At 48.3% G+C, this 14,561-nt stretch overlaps 1 protein-coding gene across 1 annotated transcript in view; it reads right to left on the bottom strand.

The window, feature by feature from the left end:
• The window catches only part of TANC1 (tetratricopeptide repeat, ankyrin repeat and coiled-coil containing 1), a 176,040-nt gene that overhangs the window by 41,478 nt on the left and 120,001 nt on the right, over window positions 1-14,561 (bottom strand). Inside the window, exons 8-14 of the mRNA XM_015565775.1 lie at window positions 13,582-13,683; window positions 12,471-12,752; window positions 10,854-11,011; window positions 9,680-9,911; window positions 8,023-8,189; window positions 5,099-5,706; window positions 221-329 (exon numbers count right to left, since the gene is read on the bottom strand). Of these exons, the coding sequence (XP_015421261.1) occupies window positions 221-329; window positions 5,099-5,706; window positions 8,023-8,189; window positions 9,680-9,911; window positions 10,854-11,011; window positions 12,471-12,752; window positions 13,582-13,683 (1,658 nt within the window). The remainder of the gene's footprint in view (window positions 1-220; window positions 330-5,098; window positions 5,707-8,022; window positions 8,190-9,679; window positions 9,912-10,853; window positions 11,012-12,470; window positions 12,753-13,581; window positions 13,684-14,561) is intronic.

Here is a 14,561-nt window from a genome sequence, read left to right as displayed (position 1 = left end):
GCGGCAGTAAAAATGTGACCCTAGCATTTAGATACACACGTGGGCGACTATAACTCAGAACAGTGGTTACTTTTAGGGAGAAGGAAGGGGCTGTGTTTGGAATGGGGCTCATGGAGGGCTGAGAGGGCTGATAAAGCTGTTGAAATTCTCTAAAGCCAAAAACTGAACAACACAAGGATGACAACAGTGAGAGCCGTCGTCACGGTGGTGTGTGTCTCACCTTGAAAATGTGTGCCTTCAGGATGTGGTGGCCGAGCTCCATGGTCTGCTGCCGGTTCAGCTTGCCCTCTTGTCGCGAGAACATGAACGCCAGGAGAGCATGCCCGTTCCTAGGCCCAGAAACACAGATTGTAACAAACACCCCGTCCCACCGCACCCTGGGCCCTCTGGTGAGAACATCGCTGCACAAACCCCGAAACCCTGCCACCTCTGCACCACCGCACAAAATGGTGGGAGGCTGTGCTCATCAAGTCGTTCTAGGGGCTTCCTCTGGATTCCCCATCTCTGGAGCGAGCCAGAGGGAAGCCCTGTGACAGGGCAGGGCTGTCTCTCTGGAACCACCCACTCCCTGTCCCCCATCCCTCATTCTGTCATCACCTTACTTATGTCTGTCACCAAATGTAAACTCCATGAAACTAAGGGTCTTGTTTACATCACAGGTACAGTCACCACCCGCAGGTACAGTTTCATACCTTCTGCCTTTCTTACCCTTTCTGGGAGCAAGGCCACTCCTGGTTTCTGAGGCTTCATACCTTGATATGGCACCTTCTCTTCCTCGACTCTGCCCACAAGACCAAGCCATGCCCATCTATCTCATGTCAACAAGGCCTGTCTCCACCCCCACTGCATCCTAAAGCCAAGTTCTACCCACTTCTGGCTGCCACAGGGGTCCCCATGCCCCGACCACCACACTCCTGTCCACGTTGATGATCTTCACAGGTTCTTCAGAGTTGGCTGTGAAAGACCACAATCCCCAGACACATCCTTTGTGTCAACCCTTCCCACTCCTCAGTTCCGTGACAAGAGCTCCAGTCAAACGCGATTTGTTCTTGCAGAACACAGCCTGCGTTTCTGATGTGTTGCCTTGCTCCCCTCCACACACCCCCAAGCAACAGCCTTGTTCCACCTACTAAAATGCTACACTACACGTTCACTCCTCAAGTCAATGACGTGGGGAAAAGTAGATGGGAGATGGCCCTAGATTAAAAGTCCTGTGCAACCCCAAAGAATCGAAGGACCCAGAAAATGATCACGAATGGCTCTGAGAGACATAAGATGTTAAATGTCTCCTTATGGAAGTACTTACTTTACTCACTACCACCTACTAAGCATCTTTGCAAAAAAAATTAAGTAGAATAAAATCTGATGAAGCCTGCAGATTTAACTACCAATTCATAGAAAATGAAGGTGAAAAAACACATTAAAAATGACCCTGAGAACACAATCAGCAAAATCCACATTATGGGAAACAGGACAAACTACCCAGTTGATCTTTTTAAAAACATAAAATGCAAAGAAAAAACAAAAAGGTGGGAATCTGTAGATTAAAAGAGACACAATGAAATGCCTCTTAGGGTCCTCATCTGGATTCTGACTCATACATACTGAAAAATATGAAGAAAGTGGGGAAATCTGAGCATAGCTAAATGTGTTGATACTGGTGGGTTAGTGTTAATATTTTAGGTGTTGTGGCTAAGTATGAAAATCTTTTTTTTTGAAGTTTATAGCCGACTATTTCAGGTAAAATACCATGAAGTCTATAATTTATTTCAACAAAAAATAACAGATGGAGAAAATATTGTAAAATGTGAGTCATGTTTAAGCCTAGGTGATGTGAATGAGGCTTTCAGTAACTTTACTCTTTAACTTGATAATTCTGTTCCTGGATTCAAACCTAAGGGATAATCAAAAACAGAAAGGAAAGGGCAGGGGGAGGCAGGGAGGTAGATGGGGAGTATGAAGGGGAGAAGCAGATGCTCTGAAGTACTTCCCTCTGGCCCTGGCCGGTTTGGCTCAGTGGATAGAGGGTCAGTCTGCGGATTGTAGGGTCTCAGGTTCGATTCAGGTCAAGGGCATGTACCTCAGTTGCAGGCTCTTCCCCGGCCAGGGCCCTGGTTGAGGCGCATGTAGGAGGCAACCAATTGATGTGTTTCTCTCACTTTGATATTTCTTTCTGTCTTTCACTCTCTCTTCCACTCTCTCTAAAACTCAATGGAAAAATATCCTTGGGTGAGGATTTAAAAAAAAAAAGTACTTCTCTCTGTAACAGCCACCGTTACACAAGAAGGTGATGGTGCTCTTACTTTTTACAGATGAGGAGACTCAGGCTTGGAGAATTAAAATAAAGTGTGCACAAGAATCACACAAGGTAATAATAAAACGGGCTTTTTGTAATCCCCTCCTGAGGACATGCTTAGAGAGAAACATCGATCGTTGCCTGCCATGCGTGCCCCAACCAGGGATTGAATCCATAACCCAGGATTCAATTGGGAATTGGACAAGCAACCTTTCAGTGCACAGGACGATGCTCAACCAACTGAGCCACTCTGGTTAGGCTGGAAACAGGATTTAATCTGGACCTCCCTCAAATGCTCCTGCTCTCCTGTAAAGCACCTAGAAATTCACAATAGATTTATGTGTTTATAACTCACCGCGAAACAATGTAAAAGCCCCACAACCAGGGTATCATTTGCCTCCTAGGAGGTTTGCACAGCCATGCAAAATGACACTAAGATAGTCAAGCAGCTTTATAAAATGTCCACAATATATTAAGCAAAGCAAGAAGAACGGGAATTTTATTACAGAAAAAATAATTCGGAGAATATTTAAAATGCTCGGAAAGGGGCAGAAGTGAAAAATGAAGTGCCATTGCCTCTGGGTGTTGGATTCTTTCTTCTCTGCAATTGGGGAATATTACAACTTACTGGGGTGGCAAGAGAAATGTTACCCATCCTTCAAGACCCAACTCAAACATTAACATGTATGTGGAACATTTTGCAGACATGGCCATCCCAGAGGGAGCTGCTCCTCTTTCCTGAGGCCCATGTGCAGTGTGGCTCCGCCCAGCACCGTCCCTGTCACCTCACCGGCCCTCCTGTGTGGGAAACCCTCCTGTGTTGGAAGCCCCCCTGTGTTGGAAGCCCCCCTGTGTGGGAAACCCTCCTGGGTGCGAAGCCCATGAGAACTGGACCCTCACCCCGGGAATTTCTGTATCTGCCACATGACCCTGCATGTTCCACAAAAACTTTTGCTGAACTAAGTCCAGTAGCTACCTTCCGACATGGTTCTATACACTGCCCATCTGCTGAGGGGAGTTGGAGAACTATAGGGGTCTTGGGGAAATGCTGACTGGCGCAATTCTGAGAGGTAACAATTCCTTTGCACCGTGTGCCTCTCTTGCTGTAGCCTAGTCCTGGCCCTGCCCCTGTAGGTCCCCATGCCTGCATACAGAAGCACATCAGTGCTCAGCAGTCCACGACCAAAGGTGACAACCCATCAGGCACCCTGCTCTCAGCTCTACCCTACGCTGCATGACCTGAACGCCACCTACCACCCAAAAGGGAGTGAAGCTTAACTGACTACAGTTCAAACCTCCATAACAAACCTACACCCACTGTTGTTTTTGTGTTTTTCTTAAATCCTCGTCCAAGGATATGTTTATTAATTTTAGAGAGAGCGTAAGGGGGAGAGGGAGACCAAGAGGGAGAGAGAAAGAGAAACATCAATATAAGAGAACATGGATTCATTGTGTCTCGTATGTGCCCTGACCGGGGATTGAACTCGAAACCTAGATATATGCCCTGACCAGAACTGCACCCACAACCTTTTGGTGTATGGGAGGTCGCTCCAACCAACTGACCCACCCAGGCCGGGCTCAATTTGTTTTTATGTCTCTATAGATTCAACAATAGCCTATCTTTTCCCAGTAAATGATCTGACTTCGCCAAGAAAATCCCTCACCTAAATATGTCATAACATACAATTTATCTAGTTATTATGGTTTGGCTCAAAAACCTGGGAGTTACAGTTTACTACCCCAAACCAGGTTCAAAAGGACAATTCTTAGCCCAGTGTCACCTAGGAAATAACACCATCACAACATGAAACAGCAGCCAGACCTATTGGTCAGCGTTGTCAACATTCGTGGGGAGGAAGGGGTTGTTTTGGACACAAGTCCTTACTCATTTCTGGACCCGTGTCTGGTCGAATGCCCTGTCTAGCCCAAAGGGGACAATTTAGCAGCTGGCCAGATGTGCTGCAGGAGTCAGGAGCAATTCTGACTCACAGAGAGCAGGAGCCCTTTAAGATAGCGATGATGTGGGCCAGGGCCGGGCAGAGGTGGTGGACATGAACACACCCTAAACGGAAAGTACCTGCACCTTCGAATTCCTGACCTCACACTGACCAGCGTCAGGCCCACAATAGCTCACCGCTGCCTCCTCGCCTGGGCAGGAAGAAGAACTGCATCTGGGCCCCACCCTGGGGCAAATCCTCAGTGGAACCTATAACTCAGTGATTGCAGCTGCCCAACCACCATCTCATAGGTGGGGCATCTGAGGCCTGAACCTCAATCCCCTTGACCACAAATCCCAGTGTGTCACCCCGAGCTAAACCACAAATGCAAATCAAAGTGGCCAGCTGTGGTCGCTGTGCTCCCCTCTGGGCCAGCAACCACATCCAATCCCTGGTGGATGGGGGAGGGTGTTGTGGGCCCAAGTCAGCGCACAACCCCCAGGGGAAGACAGTGACTGGGAACAGCTTCTCAGGAAGCCCACTGTTTCCTGGAGGTAATACCACGCTTTCCCACCACGGATGACTCCTGGGATGGGGGCGGGGTCTAGAAGAGAATGGATGGCAAAGAAATCACACCAAGGCATCGGCTGGCGTCTCTTTCACCCAAATGTACCCAGGAGCCCTGCCCTCCTAGCAATGCAAGGGAGGCGTCTGTGGGTTAGTAGCAGAGAGAATGTGTCAATGCCCCTCCTGAAGTTTCCATTCTGTGCTGCCTTTCCACTAAAAAAAAATTGTATTTGAAATTCCTTCCCCACGGGCCCATCAGACTCCCTGCCAAGAGCTGACGGAAAGCGTCCCGTCGTACCTGGGCTCACACAGGAAGGCCGTGTTCTCACCATCTGCTCTCCAGACAAGCCACTCCCTGAAGGACGGGTGGCAGAACATGCGGGTCTTGTCTCGCCTCTTGATGAGGAAGCAGGAGAGGGCCTCCATCCTCTGCTGGAAGTCCTCCCGGCCCTGCTCCCCCTGGATGTGGCCAGCGTTGATGGCCTGGAAGATCTGCTCGTCCGTCATGGGGTGGAGGGACGCGAGGGCTACGTTCAGAATGGGGAGCGCCCTCTCGAAGGCGGACTGGGTCATGAACTTCATGTTGCACTGCAGCAAGTAGAGCTCGGACAGGGACACGGGCACCACCTTGTAGCTGGCACTTTTGATGACCAGGTGTCCCCTCTGGAAGAGGTCCAAGGTGAGCTTGAGGTACAGGTAGGAGCCGAGGCTCCGCAGCACCAGGTGGCTGCTCACTTTCCCGATGAGGGCGGCGTCGGCCTTGCCATTCAGCGAGATGTTGCTGAGGATGTCCTGGCTGCTGTGGACCCTGTGCTGGACGTAGGCGTGCAGGTCGCTGTGAATGTCCTTGTTGTCGGGGAAGTCATCCAGGGAGAGCTTGACGAATGGCAGCCCATTGACAATTTCCTGGGGGGGGGGGGGGGGGGGTAAGGGGGGAGTTGGTTGTAAGAAAACCCAGTGTCACTGCACGAGATTTCTCTTTTTATGTCAGCCGCATTTCAAACCAGATTCACCAGTTTTCTTTCAAGGAGGATTTTCATGGATTACAGGGTCTCATTATTTTGTATTAAAACGTGTAATAGGATAAGTTGAAGATAAAAAGCTTATGTGAAAGAAATCCTGATGCGAGATGGAATCAGTAAAGGCTTTTCTGAGGCCCTGATCCGAAACCTCGGAGCCCAGCGGGAGGCAAGAGGCCCGGCGACAAGGCCACCTGGCCGGACCCACAAAGAAGCCGTGAGGCCCTGAGTGGACCTGACGCCCATCATCCCTACATTGTGTAACTGGTTACATAACAGGGACAAACACAGCCACCACTGTACTTCTAAGAAGCGGCCAGACCCCGAGATAAGAGGCATCCCTCTCTCTCCTGCAGATGCCAGGGCTGCGAGACTGAACCAGGAAACTCGAAACTGCCTCCCGGCCGTGCCCAGTGAAGCCTGTCCGCACGCAGGGGCCCTACCCTAGTACAGTCCCCGGTCGCTTTCTCAAGTTGCTAGTTTTTAGCAAACTTTTAAATGGAAGCAGTACATACAGAAGTGCACACATCATAATTGTCCAGTGTCACTAATTTTCACAAAGTCCAACACACCTGGTCCAGTAGCTCAGAGCACCAGTTCCCTGGCAGTCCCTGGTCCCCGACCATCTCTCCCAGCCCTGAGGTAAGCACATCCTGACCCTTCACAGCAGAGGTGAGTTTGGTGGGTTTTCTTTAACTTCCCACTATCGTTTCTGAAGTATGTAAGTGCATATCCTCAGGGAATGCAGTAATTCCAGGAGGCGGGAGGAGCAACATCGCGCCCATGTCACGTGCTCCCATGTCACGTGCTCCCATGTCACGTGCATGCTAACAGAACCTCTGGCAATGCACACAGCCAGTGCATGGAACACTGGACTCCTCTCCTGTGCCCGCCGATGGCCAGATTCTGCTGACAGTGTGGAGCATGACTGTAAAGGGTATGGACCTAATGCCCATGAACACTGAGGCCTAATGCCACTTTTGATGAGAAAAGGAAGAAACCAAATGCTATTTTAAAATAAATAGCATCACAAAAAGGCAAACATCTAATGTCTTTACTAAAATTGAATAAGATATAAGGAAGGAGTCAATGGTTGTTGAGATACAGTTGTAGGGTTCAAGTGAGGGAAAAGATGAGGAAGAGAATTCTAAAAAACCACTCTTCCCCTCCCTGCAAATGTTACCTCATGCTTACGTTTTTGGGGGTGGGGTGGGGAGGGGACAGACCTTCCCTCAGAATAGGTCTTAAAAATCCCCTTCCACATCCCTTTCTTTTTTTCTTCATACACACACACACACACACACACACACACCAAAGTCTCACTGCAGAGCAGGGCAAACCGCCACCAGGAGGAATAACTTTACCTCTGAGCTACTGGACCAGGTGTGTTTGACGGGTGAGACCTGTTTGCCAGACATCTCACACTGCTCCCCAAAGCAGTGGTGAACCAGGGCTAGGCCCTCCATGTACAAGGATAAGTGCAGCTCATTGTTAATGGAAAACCTACCTGACATCGTGATAAACATGCCTTGGGGGAGGGGGTAAAATGGTCAGAGTTGTGCCCACTTGGGGCTCTGTGACTAATCCTATATAATAAATAGGTAATATGCAAAATGACCATCACGCCCTCGCACAAGATGGCCACTCCCATGTGGTCAAAAGATGGCCACCACAAGATGGCCAGCAGGGGAGGACAGTTGGGGATGACCAGGCCAGCAGGGGAGGGCAGTTGGGGGTGATCGGGCTGGCAGGGGAGCAGTTAGGCGTCGATTAGGCTGGCAGGGGAGTGGTTAGGGGGTGATCAGGCCTTCAGGGGAGTGGTTAGGGGGTGATCAGGCTGGCAGGCAGAAGCAGTTAGGGGCAATCAGGCAGGCAGGCAGGCGAGCGGTTGGGAGCCAGCAGTCCCAGACTGTGAGAGAGATGTCCGACTGCCGGTTCAGGCCTGATCCCACAGGGCATGACTGGCAGTTGGACATTCCCTGAGGGATCCCAGATTTGAGAGGGTGCAGGCTGGGCTGAGGGACACTCCCCCCACCCCCCCGTGCACGAATTTCTTGCACCGGGCCTCTAGTATTTCATAAAGTCTTAATATAGTTTTCAGTTCAGCAGCTAAATGGTTTACAATAGTTCAAATTGTTAGCATTCATCACTTTAAAATTTGAGAATAAGGACTTGGAAAAAGAGTCGAAAATTATTTTTTCACCTGAAAATTTGCTCTTACAGTCACAATCAACTTCAACCAGGCAGGAAATTTAGAGATAATTTTGGCAATAAATGAAGAAAGCGTGTCTCCATAATCAGGTTTATGAAACTCAGCTTCATTTAAGCCATCGATCAAAATAATGTATTCTTCTTCAGGAATTTTCTGCTCTGAAAGATAAAATATTGTTTAATTAAGAAATTATACATTTCTATACGATGGCACCACCCAGTGTATTTTAATGCACCATTTAAAGTGTTAGGAGAAACTAAAAAGGTCTCCATATGGCAGAAGAAATGGTTTACACGGAAGCATATTTTCTATTAAACTTATAATGAAGACTGGAGCACCGAGCCAAAAAGAAAATCACTTCTCACAGAATAGTTTCCAGAAACATATTGCATTACACACACTTAGCAGAATTTCACCCGTGTATATGATACAGTTCGCTCTTCATAAACTGCTGTCTCTGGGTGAGCACAGTGAAGATGACACACACACAGAGGAAATCTGGAAAAGACCCTCAGGCCCCCTCCCCAACGAACAGGACACCCTCAGTGGATTTCTGGGAAAGGATTGACCCCCAAAGGGCGAAGCATCAGGCCAAGGCACACAGCTCGCTGGGTGGTGGTGGTGGGGGGGGGCTCTGCTTTATAGACTCCTAGAACGGAGCACACTCCTACAAACCTACATCTAGTTTCCCATTGATCAGCACCAACTTTCTGCCCAGGGAACTGAGGAAAAATGATGACACTGGCTTCAATTCCCTCTCTCCAGCACCTTTTGGAAGAAATGCTATGAAAGCAGGTAAATTAGCTCAAAAGATGAGGAGGAGGAAGGATGAAAAAATGAAGGGCCCGTAACAGCACTAATGCCCCTGACCTTGTAAAATATTCAAGGGCAACAAGGTCAGACTTCAAGAAATGCTTCAGGTTCAACTCACCTGAGCAGAGGAAGGCCCTGAACAAAACATGCTGGCAATCTCCCTAAACAATGACCTTATCCCCTGCTACTCCAGAGTGCAAACCAGGTAGGCAACAGTTCCTGGAGCGTCTACATGATCTACGGGTACAAATTAGCTGCTTTGGAAATGTGTCCATTGGGGAGTTACTTGTTAGAGATGCTTCATTTAAAATGATACCATTTGGAGAATATTATGCTAAGCAAAATAAGCCAGTAGAGGAAGACGAGTATCATGTCATCTCACTCAGATGTGGAATCTAATGAACAAAATAAATTGATGAACAAAAATAGATCTAGAGACACAGCAGCATAGAACAGACTGCAGCAGGCGGGGCTGAGGGTGGGTGGGAAGAGATCCACCAACAAACTTGCATGCATATATGCATAACCCATGGACACAGAATAGGGTGTTGAAGGCCTGGGGCGGGGGGTGGGGGCAGGCTAGAAGGGGTCAATGGGGAAAAAGGGGGGGCATATGTAATACCTTCAACAATAAAGATTTAAATAAAACTACACTGTTTGGGAGGGGCTTTGGGAAGATGGCTCTGAGGAAGGGGATGTAGATCCACCCACACCCTCTCCCTGTGCCACCTCACTCCCACCCCAGGACCACGCTAACCCCTCCTTCTGATGACAGCCTTGGGGACTCTGAGCCACTACTGCAGGGGCTCTGGGGAGGGCGGGCTGCTGGAGGTACCGTTTCTCAGGCTTGTGAGTGGCTCCAGCACTCCCCTCCTGAAGGCAGCCACGGGGTCCTGCACACAGGACCGGAGGCTCAGCATGCTCTGCAGCTGGGGCTCCCTGATCAGCAGGTCTCTGTAGGCGGCCAGCTGATGGGACCGGCAGAGCAGAGCCGCGATGCTGTGCACGAACTCGGGTACCAGGCACGTGTACGTGTTGTCCGCCTGGCAGTAGTGGTAGGCCACCACCTGGGGGGGGAAGACGCAGACCGTCAGCATCACCTCACATCCACACCACAAGTGACACCATGGAGAAGTTCAACAGGGACAAAACCAGAATCACCCAATTCCTGCCTATCCCGTGAAAGGGCAGAGGGGGGTTCCCGCCTGAGCACTAAGAGGAGGAGGAGTGGTCCCTTTCACTCTCACACATACACGGGGACAAAATCCTCTTGGCTGCCCATGCCAGCCATGCAGAAGTGAGGAGCAGGGATCTGGGGTAGAGAAGCACTCGTTTCAGCCCCTGGACCTACCTCCCGGCCCGCCCGGAGGGGTTTCCTCACTAGAAGCCCCTCATCACCGCCCACCCCGGCGGGTCTCCAGCTCCCTGCCTCACACCACTGCTGCTGGGGAGACCCACGCGGCTCACTAGGAGCAAGATGGAACAGATGGAACGCAGGAGGGTGGCTTATGAGCCCGTGATGGAAGCTGAGCAGATGGAAAATTTCAGAAGGATCTTGATGACCATGAATGTAGGAAGAAAAGGTCAGCCAAGTCTCTCTTACTACATCACAAGGAATCTCTGACAGAAAGACAGGAACAAGGGCCCCAGGCAACAGAGCGTAGGCAGAGGTGGCCCCGGTGGCTCGGGGGTTGCATTACAGGCTCCCAACCTCCTGCTCTCCTTTCAGCTATAAGGGTACATCTGTGGAAGTGCAGGAATACCGCCTGCTGATTGAGGAGTTTTCAGTCCATCATTTAAGGTGAATATAAGCCCACTGCCAATGTCTGAAGCTATTTATTTTCATTAATACCTTTCACTTGCAGTATTCCATCACAATTTTATGCTAAGCTGTACTTTTGTATTAAGCCACTGCTGTCTCCGTTTCAAGATCCCTTTTATAATTCATTTTTCAGAAGCCCAACTCTCTCTCTCTCTCTGGAAGTTCTTGTAGATCAGCAGCACATTACCTTGGATGCGAGATATTTTGCTGCATCCTCTCTCGGTCTCTGGTTTTCAGGAGTGTCAGAGCCCAACCCAGCAGGCGTTTTGGCCGTGGTGGTACCACCAGGAGAAGTACTCGGTGAAAGCAATGGAGTGAATGGAAGATCCGGGGAGGAATCTGAAGCTACAGAGAAGAGAGACCAATTCCGTCGTTTACAACATCAGATATTGAACTTATTTCTTGATTAGAGACAGAGAGCCTTCAATAGGTGATGAGTGAACAAAGGTGCACGTGAGAACACCTGTCCCCTCTCAGCCCTGTTTCCCATCCACCAGTTGTCCTCATTGGAGAACTGGTTTCTCATTTCTTTTATTACATTATTTTTGGTTTTTAAAAAAATATTGCTCACTGCTGGTGGGAATGCAAACTGGTGCAGCCACTGTAGAGAACAGTACGGAGTTTCCTCAAAAAACTAAAAATGGGCCCTGACCGGTTTGGCTCAGTGGATGGAGCATCAGCCTGTGTACTGAACGGTTCCGGGTTCGATTCCCGTCAAGGGCATGTACCTTGGTTGTGGGCACATCCCCAGTGGGGGGTGTGCAGGAGGCAGCTGATCAATGTTTCTCCCACATTGATGTTTCTGACTCTCTATCCCTCTCCCTTCCTCTCTGTAAGAGATCAGTGGGATGTATTTAAAACAACAAACAAACAAAAACCAAAACACTAAAAATAGAACTTCCATTTGACCCAGTGATCCTACTTCTAGGAATATATCCCAAGAAACCAGAAACACCAATCAGAAAGGATATATGCACCCCTATGCTCATAGCAGCACAATTTACAACAGCTAAGATTTGGAATCAGCCCAAGTGCCCATCAGCAGATGAATGGATTAAAAAACTTTGGCACATCTACACAATGGAATACTATGCTGCTGTAAAAAGGAAGGAAGGGGAAGATGTCAATGGGGGGAATAAAAGGAAACTCATGTAATACTTTAAACAATAAAGAATTTATGGGGGGATAAGGACACATTTGTAATATCTTATTCAATAAAGGGAAAAAATATAAAAAAATAAAAAAACAAAACAAAACAAAAAAATCTTGTATTGCTCACTTGGTTCCTGGTTCACTATGTTAGAGACATTTTCTTTTCATGTGTTTATTACACACAAAATAAGCCATAGTCATATCTTTGGCTACTCCATCCCATTTCTAAGTTGACTTTTACATTTTTTGTAAATCCAGCATGGAAGACAAAGGCTGCAGAGCACAGGGTACAAGAGAACTCTGCACAAACTCCTTCTGCCTTGTCCTGCCAGGAGCCTACCCACCTTGGTTTTAGGACTCAAAATTCCCCAGGCACTTGGTGGGGCCTCATTTCTGCTCATATAAAGAGGGAGACATGCTTTGCAGTTGGGAGGCATCAGGGAGGACCTGCCTCACTGCAGAGGTCACAGCAACACAAGCTCTGTGATAGACAGACGGACACCCAAACAGTCCAACAACACCATCGCAAACCTGATAGAATAGCTGGAAAAACTTGAGGAAAGTGGGAATTTATGTCTATCCCAGCAGCAACTTCCTCCATCTATCTGATGTTAATGTAATAAGCTAGACAAGTAGTTAAACACAGACATACTTTTAGGTGACGAGCCGGGGCTGTTGGAAGCAATCTGCCTCATGCGGCTTCCGTGGCAGCTCAGTGCCACCAACTTAGAAATGATGGCCGTCTTCCCAAAGCCCACGTTTCCCACCACCACCGCCCCTCTGTTCTCGGGCAGCTCCGTGTCCCGCAGGTTCTGCTCTATCTGCTGGAAGAGCCACTCCCTTCCCACAAACACAGAGTCCGTTGTTATGCTCGGTACTTCAAACAGCAGGGGCTTCAGCAAAATGTCTTGTGGCTTGTAGGGAGCAAATCGTGCTGAAAAAAAGAAGAAAGACCATTATTTCAGAAGAATGCCATCATTTTATACACTAAAAAAACACCTCACTTTATTATTGCATGTGTGTTACACTTAGTACATATAGCCTACAGTTTTACTTCAAAAGGGATCTGTGTTTCCAATCTGATCCTATGAATATTCCTGAAATACTTCCTTTATCATGCACCACTGTCACTACAGCGTATCCTATTAAAATGACTTTCTGGTCCTTTTATGTCTCTCAAGAATTCTCATGACTCAAAGCCGACACACAGAGAATTAGAGAAAGTGATTCGAAGGGCCACACCATGGCTCATCAGTTTAGGTCAAACTATATTTAAGGCACATTTCTCCCGATGCTGTGTGAGTAAAATGAAAATGCGTTTTCCCCAGAGATAGGGCCCCAGCTCTCACCTGGTGTCATGGTGCTTTGCCCCCTTTGGCCATGCTATTGACCACACACCTGTGCATTATGGGTAGATGTAGGAGGTGGCCAATACCACCCCATAAGTGAAACAAAGTTGATTCTTGGTTGATGACAAAAAAAAAGTTGAGGGAGTGAAACTGCCCCTCACTTCAAAATAACATGCTGCAGAATTATTTTTCAACTCCAGAAGGAAGTTCATCATATTTTAAAAAGTACAAAATTATTAAGGCTCCCTAGCACACCTTCCAGATAAACTTTTAACAGCGCCCCCCACCCCCCGCATGTTTAAAAACAGGTGGTTTAACTGCTGGATATCATGGATTTTCCATGTTTCATCGATGAGCTCCTACTCACAGGGACAGCGATGTAAGGATAAATACCTTTGACCTCCTGTGCCCTACCTCCGGCCGTGCTGTGCCACGGTAATCTAATGGACGTCCGAAGAGGAGCATTTCTCTGCCCGTCTAAATAGCTCAGATCTTCCAATTTGGTTGAGCTCGTCGCTGTAACATGAAATGGAAGTTTAGTCTCTTCAAAGTTAAGTTTCATATCATACCCAAGCTACTAGAATTATAAATTACTGGACAATTCCGCTCAGGCATTCAACAACATTTACTTCAAGGTGATTTTGATTTTGTTCACCCAACTCAATTTATTTTTCCAGTGATGTTTACCCAAAAAATGGTAAAAACAAAAACAAAGCAAAAAAACACACAAGTGCTCCTCATTCTTAAATGAAAGTCATGTTGATACAGTTGCTAAAAGCCTCCATGATTCCTGGAAAGTGACAAATTTCACCATGAAGTTTTATGAAGACATCTGACAATCAAGTATCACTCCGCAAAATTCCAGTCCTTGCTGCAAACACACAGCGCAGCCAGAGAACCTCCGCCGCTGCTAGAATTCCAGCCTCGTTAACCCAGCAGACTGCCCATATAATTCCAGTGCTCGCAACCCGAAAGTCAGCTCCTGGCAGTAAAAGTAGCCTTTCACATATTTCTAAGCTTCAAAAGTGTGTATACACACACACACACACACACACACACACACACAAATATATATATATTACATTACATAATACTAGAGGCCCAGAGCACAGATTTGTGCACCAGTGGGCTCCCTCAGCCTGGCCTGTGGGGATCAGCAGATCTCGGCGCCGCCGCAGCCCAGTCTTACCCGCCAGCTCGTTGGGCTCCGGCCCACTGTCCACCTCGATCCCACACAGCACAAAGTAGTGCGTGAAGTGGCAGGTGGCCAGGGAGGAGCCTGAGCCTGGGCTGGGCACCGTGCCGCTCCTGCTCATCCCGTCCCCGCTGCACGCCTACTGCTGCCGCTCACTCAGGCGTGCAGGGGGAGTGTCTGTGGGAGAGGCTCCGCCCCC

The sequence above is a fragment of the Myotis davidii genome, unplaced genomic scaffold (genome assembly GCF_000327345.1).
Source record: "Myotis davidii unplaced genomic scaffold, ASM32734v1 scaffold59, whole genome shotgun sequence".
NCBI lineage: Eukaryota > Metazoa > Chordata > Mammalia > Chiroptera > Vespertilionidae > Myotis > Myotis davidii.
This window is presented reverse-complemented; position numbering and strand designations above follow the sequence as displayed.